At 36.1% G+C, this 13,392-nt stretch overlaps 1 protein-coding gene across 1 annotated transcript in view; it reads left to right on the top strand.

Annotated features, from left to right (window-relative positions):
• LOC308641539 (intermembrane lipid transfer protein VPS13A-like) overlaps positions 1–13,392 on the top strand; it is a gene marked incomplete at its 5' end in the record, with an annotated part of 185,606 nt that overhangs the window by 64,517 nt on the left and 107,697 nt on the right. The window contains 3 exon segments of the mRNA XM_081280214.1: positions 6,450–6,650; positions 12,203–12,559; positions 12,894–12,995. Of these exon segments, the coding sequence (XP_081136340.1) occupies positions 6,450–6,650; positions 12,203–12,559; positions 12,894–12,995 (660 nt within the window).

The following is a 13,392-nucleotide window of genomic DNA, read 5'->3' as shown; positions in this document are numbered from 1 at the left end:
CCTCCCCTCGCATCTTCTCTCTCTACCCCATTTACTGTAATTCATTTTCCTCCTTATTTATTATCCCATTCCCCTCACAACCTCTTATATGTAATTTTGTATAACAATGAGGGTCTCCCTCCATTCCCATGCAATTTCCCTTTTCTCTCCCTTTCCCTCCCACCTCATGTCTCTGTTTAATGTTAATCTTTTCTTCCTGCTCTTCCTCCCTGCTCTGTTCTTAGTTGCTCTCATTATATCAAAGAAGACATTTGGTATTTGTTTTTTAGGGATTGGCTAGCTTCACTAAGTATAATCTGCTCTAGTGCCATCCATTTCCCTGCAAATTAGATGATTTTGTCATTTTTTTAGTGATGTGTAATACTCCATGGTGTATAAATGCCACATTTTTTTTATCCATTCATCTATTGAAGAGCATCTGGATTGGTTCCACAGTCTAGCTATTGTGAATTGTGCTGCTATGAACATCGATGTGGCAGTATCCCTGTAGCATGCTCTTTTAAGGTCTTCAAGGAATAGTCCGAGAAGGGCAATAGCAGGGTCAAATGGTGGTTCCATTCCCAGCTTTCCCAGGAATCTCCATACTGCTTTCCAAATTGGCCGCACCAGTTTGCAGTCCCACCAGCAATGTACAAGAGTACCCTTTTCCCCACATCCTCGCCAGCACTTGTTGTTGTTTGACTTCATACTGGCTGCCAATCTTACTGGAGTGAGATGGTATCTTAGGGTGGTTTTGATTTGCATTTCCCTGACTGCTAGAGATGGTGAGCATTTTTTCATGTACTTGTTGATTGATTGTATATCCTCCTCTGAGAAGTGTCTGTTCAGGTCCTTGGCCCATTTGTTGATTGGGTTATTTGTTATCTTATTGTTTAATTCTTTGAGTTCTTTGTATACTCTGGATATTAGGGCTCTATCTGAAGTGTGAGGAGTAAAAATTTGTTCCCAGGATGTAGGCTCCCTATTTACCTCTCTTATTGTTTCTCTTGCTGAGAAAAAACTTTTTAGTTTAAGTAAGTCCCATTTGTTGATTCTTGTTATTAACTCTTGTGCTATGGATGTCCTATTAAGGAATTTGGAGCCCAACCCCACAATATGATCGGAGCCAACTTTTTCTTCTATCAGACGCAGATTCTCTGATTTGATATCTAGCTCCTTGATCCACATTGAGTTAACTTTTATGCATGGCGAGAGGAGGGGATTCATTTTCATTTTGTTGCATATGGATTTCCAGTTTTCCCAACACCATTTGTTGAAGATGCTATCCTTCCTCCATTGCATGCTTTTAGCTCCTTTATCAAATATAAGATAGTTATAGCTTTGTGGATTAGTCTCTGTGTCCTCTATTCTGTACCATTGGTCCACCTGCCTGTTTTGGTACCAGTACCATGCTGTTTTTGTTACTATTGCTCTGTAATATAGTTTGAAATCTGGTATCGCTATACCACCTGATTCACACTTCCTGCTTAGAATTGCTTTTGCTATTCTGGGTCTTTTATTTTTCCATATGAATTTCATGATTGCTTTATCTATTTCTACAAGAAATGCCATTGGGATTTTGATTGGCATTGCATTAAACCTATAGAGAACTTTTGGTAGTATCTCAATTTTGATGATGTTAGTTCTGCCTATCCATGAACAGGGTATATTTTTCCATCTTCTAAGATCTTCTTCTATTTCTCTATTTAGGGTTCTGTAGTTTTCATTGTATAGGTCTTTCACCTCTTTTGTTAGGTTGATTCCCAAGTATTTTATTTTTTTTTTTTGAGGATATTGTGAATGGAGTGTTTTTCCTCATTTCCGTTTCAGAAGTTTTGTCGCTGATATACAGAAATGCCTTTGATTTATGTGTGTTGATTTTATATCCTGCCACTTTGCGGAATTCATTTATTAGTTCTAGTAGTTTTTTTGTAGACCCTTTTGGGTCTTCTAGGTATAGAATCATGTCTTCCGCAAATAGTGATGATTTAAGTTCTTCTTTTCCTATTTTTATGCCTTTAATTCATTTTGTCTGTCTAACTGCTCTGGCCAGTGTTTCGAGAACTATATTGAATAGAAGTGGTGATAGAGGGCATCCCTGTCTTGTTCCAGATTTTAGAGGGAATGCCTTCAATTTTTCTCCATTCAGAATGATGCTAGCCTGAGGCTTAGCATAGATAGCTCTTACAATGTCGTGGTAAGTTCCTATTATCCCTAGTTTTTCTAATGTTTTGAACATAAAGGGATGCTGTACTTTGTCGAATGCTTTCTCTGCATCTATCGAGATGATCATATGGTTCTTATTTTTAAGTCTATTGATGTGGTGAATAACATTTATTGATTTCCGTATATTGAACCATCCTTGCATCCCAGGGATGAATCCTACTTGATCATGGTGCACAATTTTTTTGATGTGCCTTTGTATCCGATTTGCCAGAATTTTATTGAGGATTTTTGCATCTAGGTTCATCAGAGATATTGGTCTGTAGTTTTCTTTCTTTGAGGTGTCTTTGTCTGGTTTCGGAATCAGGGTGATGTTGGCCTCATAGAATGAATTTGGAAGAGCTCCCTCTTTTTCTATTTCCTGATAACTTGAAAAGTATTTAGTATTAATTCTTCTTTAAAGGTTTTGTAAAACTCTGCTGTATACCCATCCGGTCCTGGGCTTTTCTTGGTTGGTAGTCTTTTGATTGCTTCTTCTATTTCTTCCATTGATATTGGTCTTTTTAAATTGTTTGTATCCTCCTGACACTGTCTGGGCAAATCATATGACCTAAGAAATTTATCGATGTCTTCACTATCTTCTATTTTATTGGAATATAGGTTTTCAAAATAATTTCTAATTGTCTTCTGTATTTCTGTAGCATCTGTTGTGATATTGCCTTTTTCATCCCGTATGTTAGTAATTTGAGTTCTCTCTCTTCTTCTCTTCGTTAGCATGGCTAAGGGTCTGTCGATCTTATTTTTTCAAAGAACCAACTTTTAGTTTTGTTAATTTTTTCAATAGTTTCTTTTGTTTCAATTTCATTGATTTCTGCTCTGATTTTAATTATTTCTTGCCTTCTGCTACATTTGCTGTTGTTTTGCTCTTCGTTTTCTACGGTTTTGAGATGAAGTGTGAGCTCATTTATTTGTTGTTTTTTCCTTTTTTTGAGGAATGACCTCCAGGCGATGAATTTTCCTCTTAAAACTGCTTTCATTGTGTCCCATAGATTCTGATATGTTGTGTCTGTATTTTCATTTATCCCTAAGAATTTTTTGATTTCCTCCTTTATGTCTTCTGTAACCCATTGATCATTCAGTAACATATTGTTTATTTTCCATGTGATGTAGGATTTTTCCTTCCTTCTTTTAGCATTGATTTCCAGTTTCATTCCATTATGATCAGATAAAATGCATGGTATTATCTCCACACCTTTATATTTACTGAGGGTTGCCCCATGGCATAATATATGGTCTACTTTTGAGAAGGATCCATGTGTTGCTGAGAAAAAAGTATATTCACTTGATTATGGTTGATATATTCTATATATGTCAGTTAAGTCTAAGTTATTGATTGTGATATTGAGTTCTATAGTTTCTTTATTCAACTTTTGTTTGGAGGATCTGTCCAATGGTGAGAGAGGTGTGTTGAAGTCACCCATAATTATTGTGTTGTGGTCTATTTGATTCTTGAACTTGAGGAGAATTTGTTTTATGAATGTCGCAGCACCATTATTTGGTGCATAAATATTGATAATTGTTATGTCTTGTTGGTGAATGGTTCCTTTTAGCAGTATATAATGTCCTTCCTTATCCCTTTTGATTAACTTAGTCTTGAAGTCGATTTTATTCGATATGAGTATGGCCACCCCTGCTTGCTTACGAGGACCGTGTGCATGGTATATTTTTTCCCAACCTTTCACGTTCAGCCTGTGTATGTCTTTTCCAATCAGATGTGTCTCCTGGAGGCAACATATTGTTGGATTTGTTTTTTTAATCCATGTTACCAGCCTATGTTGCTTTATTGGAGAGTTTAAGCCATTAACGTTTAGAGTTACTATTGATATATGGTTTGTACTGCCAGCCATGTTTGATGATTTATCTTTTTTATTTAAAATTTAGTTTGTTTGTCCATGATTAGCTTTCCCCCGCCCTCTGTCATTACCATGGCTCTTCCCACTGATGGTTTTGGTTATTTTTTTTCATTTCTTCCTCGTGTAGTTTTTGGCTCAGGATGCTTTGCAATGCTGGTTTTCTGGCTGCAAATTCTTTTAGCTTTTGTTTATCAGGAAAGATTTTTATTTCAATGTCATACCTGAAGCTTAATTTTGCTGGATACAGAATTTTTGGTTGGCATCCATTGTCTTTCAGTGTTTGAAATACATTGTTCCATGACCTTCTCGCTTTCAGCGTCTGTCATAAAAAATCCATTGTTAACCTTATTGGTTTACCCCTGAATGTAATCTGCCTCCTTTCTCTTGTAGCTTTTAATATTTTCTCTTTGTTCTGTATATTGGATATCTTCATAACAATGTGTCTGGGCGTTTGTCTACTGTGATTTTGAATGCTCAGTGTCCTGTATGCATCTACAATTTGTATATCTGTTTCCTTTTTTATTTCTGGAAAGTTTTCTGTAATTATTTCATTCAGCAGGTTACTCATTCCCTTGGTTTGAATCTCTGTACCCTCCGCTATCCCGATGACTCGTAAGTTTCTCGTGAATTTTTACCAGCCTTTCTGAGTTGGCTAGACTCTTTTCAAGATGATATATTTTGTCTTTATTATCTGACGTTCTGGCTTCTACTTGCTCTACTCTGTTAGTGATACTCTCAATTGAGTTTTTAATTTGGTTTATCGTTTCCTTCATTTCTAGAATTATTGTTTGATTATTTTTTATAATCTCTGTCTCCTGATAAAGATACTTAACTTCTTCTTTTATCTGTTTATGTAATTCATTTTCAATGTGTTCTTTCACTTTTTGGATTTGCTGTCTCATATCCTATTTAAGGTTCCATTCCATCTGTCTAAGGTGTTCCTTGAGTTCTTTAATTGACCATTTTTCTGATGCCTCTAGGTCCTCCTGAATATTTAGGCTGTCCTGCATTGTTTGTACTCCTTTTCTTCCTTGCTTTTTTATGCTGCTCATGTTACTTCTTGTTCTGTTTGACTGCTGAGTTACTGTTTACTCCTATCAATTTATTTGATGCTTGGTAGGAAAGATATTAGAAGGGAAGGGAAGAAGTCACTAAAGAGAATGAGAGTAGGCAGGTAGAATTCAAGGAAAGGGGAATAAGAAAATTGAAAAGAAATGAAAAGAAAAAAAATAAATAGAAAATAAATAAAGAAAGAAATAAAATTTAAAACAAACAAAATAATATTACTAAAAAAATGGAAATTAAAGTTTAAAAATAATAATAATAATAAAAAATTGAACACATTTAAAAAAGTTAAAGAACAACAACAAAAAAATTAAAATTAAAGAATAATAATAATAATAATAATAATAATAATAATAATAATAAATGCAGTCATAGAGCTCGATTAACTTCTCTTCCAGTAGGTGGAGCTGTGCCCACTGGGCCAAGCTTCTCTTCTCAGTAGGTGGGAACCAATCACTGTGCAGCAGCTCTTACTCCCAGACTGTGTGGGTCTTCAATCCTGAGTGCCTAGGGCCTTCTCTTGTGTTTCCTCAAGCCTGGCCCCGCTCACCTGTGACGCTCACCACAATACTGGCTACACGCCAGTTCTGGTGCTCCTGGGAGCCCTGTTTTCATGAATGTCTGGGCATACTCTCCCTGTTTGCCTCCTTCAGACCCTAAGTTTGTAGAGCTTGGGGCTGAGAACCCCCCGCAAATTTGCTTGCCCTCCGGTAGCCACTCCCCCGGTAGCTGGTGCAAGGGACCTCAGTTGTCAGCCCTGGTGGGAGCAGTACCGGGCGTTCAGCGCTGCTAGTCCTGCTCCACTCCTGTTTCCCTTGGTCTGGCTGTCGCGCTCACGGGAGAGTTGGGAGGGGCCCTTAAGGTTTCCCCGATGTGTGGAGAGAGATGGCTAGGGGATTACACACCTGTCGCCACTGGCTTCAATGAAGTTATCTCCTCCGCCCGTGACGTCAGTTCTCTGCCATGGTGGTATCCCATGCAAATGGTGACCGTTCGTTGCCTTTGCCAGGTTACCAATGCAACGGGTGGGTCCTGACTGTCTCTCCCAAGCCCCGTTTCAGTCCTGTGGCCACTGCTTATGAAGGCTCGTTTGGCTTTTACCTCTGTAAGTTCAGGAGGGCCGACCAGTTATTTCAGCGGGATTGTTAGTGCTGGGTCATGAGAAGCAGGCTAACCGGAGCTTGAATGCAGCTGATCTGGGCTTGGTGTGTTCTGAGAGGCCCAGACTGTTCGCCCCAGATCCACGTCAGCTCAGCATTGCCTAGTGATCCTGAGCAAACAGCATTTAGACAGATCTCTCCACGCCTGCCACCATGTTGGATCCCTTAGATTTCAAATTGTCACTCATCAGCTGTTCCATTTTGCTCGGCGGGTCAGGGGCTCACTCGCGCAGTGAAGAGCTCCGCAGGAAGTGGTGACGGCGGTGGAAGCGAACCAGCTGCGGCCCTCCCGACGCCCGGGGAGGGGGTGCAGGCTGGGGGAGGGGAGGTGGGGCCCACGCCGGCCGAGGGACTGGCCACGCGAGAGATTGTGAGCATTTGTTAAGTGCTTGTTCATGTTTGGTTGAACCTTATAAGATTGCTTCTTTGAAGGGGAAGCACTAATAGTCTCCACAGTAAAAATCATATAACAAAGGGAGAAATATGGTGAAGGGGTTATAGTAGTAAAAAAGAATAAATCAATAGAGTGTGATAGGAACTTTTGCAGAACAAAGAATAGATAACATGGCACCATCAGTATCAATGTACACATTCCACTGTTGCAATTGTATACTATAGGAATAAAATGCCTAATCAGAACGTGTATTACTTTATATGAGAGACAAAAACTGACAAGTAAAAGAGGAACTAGCAAGAGTGTGATATAAGACAATGACTGCTGTGTTCAGTGCTCAGCCTTTGGATATGAATCCTTTGGGCCAGTGCTGGCACTTATAAACACTGCTTTCTGCTGAATACCCCACTGATTTGTCTCTCTATAAAAGAATGCCACAATGGCAATAAAATCACACTGGATGTAGTTGGTGTCAAAAATATCACTAGCAGGGAAATAATCCCTTTTAAGAAAGTATTCTGCAACCTGAAGTTTAACTCTGTGGACCGCATTATGGAGAACTTGAGTGTGTAGTTTTGGCATGAACATTCTGATGGATGAGAACCACCTACATGTTCAGTTTTAGAGAACTGGACAGAGCAATTTGGTGAGAAAACAAATACATGTGAAACTTTTCTACAACTTGAATATTTTTAATTGGCATTTTGTGAAATTCAAACCCAAAGTTTCAGGGACTTAACGCCTAATTTAATTGGACAAAAGCCAATTAAAATTTTTTATGTGTAAAATCTTTTACATGTATTTATATATTTTTTCTTTTATTCTTTTGTTTTTGCCTTCTATAAGATGAAGAGATAACATAAATTTTATGTTGAGAATCTGATTATATATTATGCATCATTATAATTTCTTATGCTCAAAGTACATAGAACTAGTATATCGACTTTTAAGTCATATGCTAGTTATCTTACTTATTAAGAATAATAATATTTTTCTATACTTAGAAGATGAAAAAATTCCATAAGAAAACTTCTAGAACTAGTAAATGAATTAAGCAAAGTAGCAGGATATAAAATCAACACCCATAAATCAAAGACATTTCTATTTATCAGTGACAAATCCACTGAAAGGGAAACAAGGAAAACTATCCCATTTACAATAGCCTCTAAAAAAAGAAAATACTTTGGAATCAACTTAATGAAAGAGGTGAAAGATCTATACAATGAAAACTACTAAAGAATGCTAAAGAAAGAAATTAAAGAAGACCATGCTACCAAAAGCACTATGCAGATTTAATGCAATTACAATCGGAATCCTAATGGCATTTCTCATAGAAATAGAAAAAGCAGTCATGAAATTCATATGGAAAAATAAGAGACCTAGAATAGTTAAAGCAGTCCTTAGCAAGAAGAGTGAAGCAGGTGGCATTACTATACCAGACCTTAAACCATACTACAGAGCAGTAGTAACAAAAACAGCATAATATTGGCACCAAAATAGACTTCTAGACCAAAGGTACAGAATAGAGGACACAGAGGCTAACCCACATAATTACAGTTATCTTATATTAGACATAAGTCACCAAAAATGTACATTGGAGAAAAGATAGCCTCTTCAACAAATGGAGCTGGGAAAACTGAAAATTCATATGCAACAAAATGAAATAAAACCCCTATCTCTCACCATGCACAAAACTCAACTCAAAGTGGATCAAGGACCTCAGAATTAAAGCCAAACACACTGTGCCTATTAGAAGAAAAAGTAGGCCCAAATCTCCATCATGTCAGATTAGGCCCCAACTTCCTTAATAAGACTTCTATAGTGTAAGAAATAAAATCAAGAATCAATAAATGGGATGGACTCAAACTTCAAAGCAAAAGAAACAATCAGTGAGGTGAAAAGAGAGCCTAAACTTTTACCACTCACACATCAGATGGACCACTAATCTGTAGGGTATATAAAGAACTCAAAAAGCTAAACACCAAAAACCAAATAACCCAATCAATAAAAGGGCCAAGGAACTGAACAGACACTTCTCAGAAGATGATGTGCAATCAATCAACAAATATATGAAAAAATGTTCAACATCTCTATCAGTTAGAGAAATGCAAATCAAAAGTACTCACTAAAATTTCATCTCACCCTAGTCAGAATGGGAGCTATTAAGAATATCAACAACAATTTGTGTTGGATATGGGGGAAAAGGCACCCTTATACATTGCTGGTTGGACTACAAAATGGTACAGCCAATATGGAAAGCAGTTTGGAGAATCCTTAGAAAACTGGAAATGGAACCACCCTTTGACCCAACTATCCTACTCCTCGGTCTATACCCAAAGGACTTAAAAACAGCATACTGCAGGAACACAGCCACATCAATGTTTATAGCAGCACAATTCACAATAGCTAAATTGTGCATCCAACCTAGAGGACTTCAGTAGATGAATGGATAAAGACAATGTATACACAATGGAATATTATTCAGCATTAAAAGAGTATAAAATCATGGCCTTTGCAAGTAAATGAATGGAACTGGAGAATATAATGCTAAGTGAAGTTAGCCAATTCAAAAAAAAAAACAAAAAATGCTGAATGTTTTCTCTGATTTAGGGATGCTGATTCATAATGTGGTTGTTTGGAGGGTGGGTATGGGAAGATTGGGTGTACTCCCAAAGTGGGTGGGAGGGGATGGGAGGGGTATGGGTGTAGGAAAGACAGTGGGATGAGGTGGATATCAGTACTATAAGTACATGTATGAAGATAGGAATTGTGTGACCCTACTTTGTGTACATCCAGAGATATGAAAAATTGTGCTCTATATGTGTAATACGAATTGTAATGTATTCTGCTATCTTATATAACAAATTAAGTTTTTTTAAAAAAAGTAAAAAGAAACATTCAACTAGATATGTTAATTGTAAGTTGGATATACGAGTCTGGAAGTCAGGAGACAGGCTAGACATTTTGCTTCATTTTTCTTATCTATTTCTCTACTTAAAACTAATTTAAAAAATTAACCCTGGAAATAAACATTTCAGATATGAAAACTGAGCAAGGGTAAATTTTTCTGGATTCCTTATAGACAGAGTCTCTGAATATAGATCCTAAATAAAAGAGATCCCCTCCCAAAAAAAGAATAACAATATTTTTTTTGTGTGATTTCTTTGAAGGAATGGTTTTAGATTTTTTTCTTCCAATTTAGTTTTCTCTGTAAGTGTATTAAACAGAATTCCAAGATTTCTTCCCCCGATTTTTGTTCTTTCTACACAGTTTTTTCTCCCCTATGGATGATATTAGGTTACTAATCAGTTGACTTTGTGTTAATGGGGAGTGTGATTCTTCTCAGTGAGATATTAGAAATATGATGAAGCATCAGGGAGACGCCTGCTTGCTGTTTTGAATGAAAAATTGCCATGTCAAGGAGCAGGCCACATGGCAAGGACCTGGGGAACAGGAAGTAGTCCCTGACTGACTTAATACATATGGGATCTTAGTGTTAGGGCCACAAGGAAGTGAATTCCCCCATCAATTTGAAAGAAGTTGAAAGCAGGTCTTTCCATAGTCAGTCCTCCTTTTTAAGATGAATCCTGTAGGGTATATAAAGAACTCAAAAAGATAAACACCACATGTTTTATTTTATTGGCCACATGTTCAATTTTGATTTCATCAAAATTCCTGACTCATAAATCTAGGAAATAATACATTTGTGTTATTTTAAACCACTAAATGTGTGGTTATTTGTTTCACAGTATTATAAAACTAATATGTATCGTGTTTTGCTCCAGAAGTAAGATGCTGTTGTAACAATTTATTTTAAATGTGGGAGCATCTTTGGAACTGGGCAGTAAGTAGACATTAGAGAAATTTTGATAATGATAGAGTAAGTCTTAATAATATCAAACACACTCTTGAAAAAAAGGTGGTGAAGGAGAACACTACCAGTGAGGACTCAGAGGAGAATAAAATGTACATTATTGGAAACTCGGTGGAAGAGGAGTTTGGTACACAGTGATTAAAAAACTTCACAGAATTGACTTATGGTTACATAGAAAATGGAACTTGTGACAAAGTTTGGCATGTATAGCTAAAGAGATTGCCACTTACCTGGTTTTTTGCTGTTTATAATAAAATACTGGAAGACAGAAATAAATTGTGGAAAAATGTTAAAAAGAACCAGAATTTAATGGTTTTGATAATTCTCAGCCCTTCCAAATGGCAAAAGCTTCTAGAAAGCAGAATGGGTGTCTAGAGGGTAATCTGGAGAAAAGATTGTGTGATTATATAATGTTTTGCTAACACCTAAGGAAGATAAGTGTTCAGTCACTTAAAGGTCCCCTTCACAAGATTAGGATTTGTTTGGTATCTTAATCCAGAAGGCCTCTAGAAAGCACAAGGGTGTTACTCATTAGTCTTCTCATGAGGAGACCAGGTTTTCTTAAAAAAGAGATATTTGGATGTGGCTTTTGTCTAATGGAATGAATTTTCATGAAATCCACAAAAGACTTGCAGACTTCCTGAGAAAATTATTTTGCCTGAAACACTATTATATTTAGACTGACAAGGACTGAGTATCAAATGAATAGAGACTCTTGAACCCCCAAAATTCTACCATTGAGGGGAAGAATGATAAAACTATAAAGGTGCAGATTTTCCCTATCTTTTATAAAGAAGGAAGGAAGATTTAGAGAGAGGAGCTGAGAGAGAATTATTCCCAGGTTTGAAAACTGAATCAAGAAACTCATTTGCCTGGCTAGATTTCAGAATTGTTTTGGACTCTGTTGGCTTCTTTTTTCATTCTTTTTCCCCATTTGAACTGGAATATATGTAAACTGTTGTCCTAGTGTATTCCACCTTCAAGTGTTGTGAGTGGTGGATGCTGGTAACTCACCTCAAGTTTTAGAAGGAGCGAAATTGTGTCTCAAAAACTATTTTTAATGGATTACATCCTGGAACTTCATCTGCAGCTGGTTATGATTTACATTTTAAACTTTACGTTGATAAAAAATAGATGAAATTTTGAATCAGTGAGACATACAAGTCAGATATATGATGAAATACATAAATTTTAGGAAAGGGTAAATATATTTTGCATTTGGGAGAGACATAAGTTATTCGACAGGCCAGAGGACAGAACTCTGCTTACCACAGTTAGGGAAAATTCAATTAGTTTTTAATTATATTACAGAATTAAATTTGTAAAATTTTTAGCATATATTTTTATAATGTATTATAATGTATCTAGTATTTTTATAATGTATGTTATTCTATGTTTTATTACTGACATTCAACAGCTTTTATTAATATCTACTATCGTTATAGTACATATAGTTGAAATTATACTTGATAGTTCAGTATTTACAAGATTCATGTAAATACTTAACAGATTGAAGTTAGTTGTAGTAATGTAAAAATTAACGTAAGCAACAAATTATATCTCCTATTTTGTGTTAATAATGTTTAATATTAATTGCTTATGATTATTTAGCAAATATATTTAATGTATTTTGAAATTTTGTTTTTCCATTTAGGTTTCACCAGTTATCATAAATACCATGATTACTATAACTTCAGCACTTTATACAACTAAAGAAAGCACCCCAAAAGAGATGGCTTCTTCTTCAGCACATTTATGGGAAAAGAAGGATACAAAGAATTTAAAAATGTGGTTTCTTGAAGGGTCAAATGAAACTGAAAAAATATCTCCCTCAGTTGAATTGGTACCCAAAGGAGAGATGATGAAATTGAACATTGATTCTATTTTTCTGGTTCTTGAGGCTGGAATTGGTCATAGAACAGTGCCTATGCTTTTGGCAAAGTCATGTTTTTCAGGGGAAGGCAAAAACTGGAGTAGTCTAATAAATCTCCACTGTCAGCTTGAGCTAGAAGTAAGCATATGTTTATTCTTGTAGTTTTTATAACAAATAGTACTATGCATAAAATATTTTAGGTATTATATGTAGATATTTATGCCTTTAGAGAGGATTTTATCTCAAGTAAATTATGAAGGGCAAATCTGGACCATTATTTGTTAGCCAATCGAGGAAGGTGCTGAGGGAGGGATTATATTGTAGGAAGCTCCTGAATGACATGCAGTGTGTTTTTCATGCAGAAGAAATAGCATGGCCAGAGTCATGTTTACAGGAACCATTGTGGAAGATCATTTTTTAAACTATCAAGATGCTTCAATTCATTTAAAAAGATTAAAAATTCTTTCTTTAGGTTCATTATTATAATGAAATTTTTGGTGTATGGGACCCATTGCTTGAACCATTAGAAATTGATCAGACTGAAGACTTTAGACCATGGAATCTTGGAATCAAGGTAAATATATATATATATATATATATATATATATATATATATATATATATATTTATGTATATATTTGTATATAACATATATATATATATATATATGATGTGTATGTATATATATTTATGAAGTGTGTGTTTAATGACTTTATTTGAGCCATTTATATTCATAGCAAAATTGAGAAGATACAGAGATTTTTCCATATACTCTTTGCCACTCTACATGCCTGACTTTGTATTACTATCCCCCATCAAAGTATATTTGAAGTCTGAACAGAAGATGAACTCTAGATAGGGCAGAGGAGTGGAAGGGGAAGCGAGGGGGCAGGGGGTTAGCAAAGATGGTAGCATATGATGGACATCATTATCCAACGTACATGTATGAAGACACGAATTGGTGTCAATAT

The sequence above is a fragment of the Spermophilus citellus genome (assembly GCF_964194105.1).
Source record: "Spermophilus citellus genome assembly, chromosome: 2".
NCBI lineage: Eukaryota > Metazoa > Chordata > Mammalia > Rodentia > Sciuridae > Spermophilus > Spermophilus citellus.
This window is presented reverse-complemented; position numbering and strand designations above follow the sequence as displayed.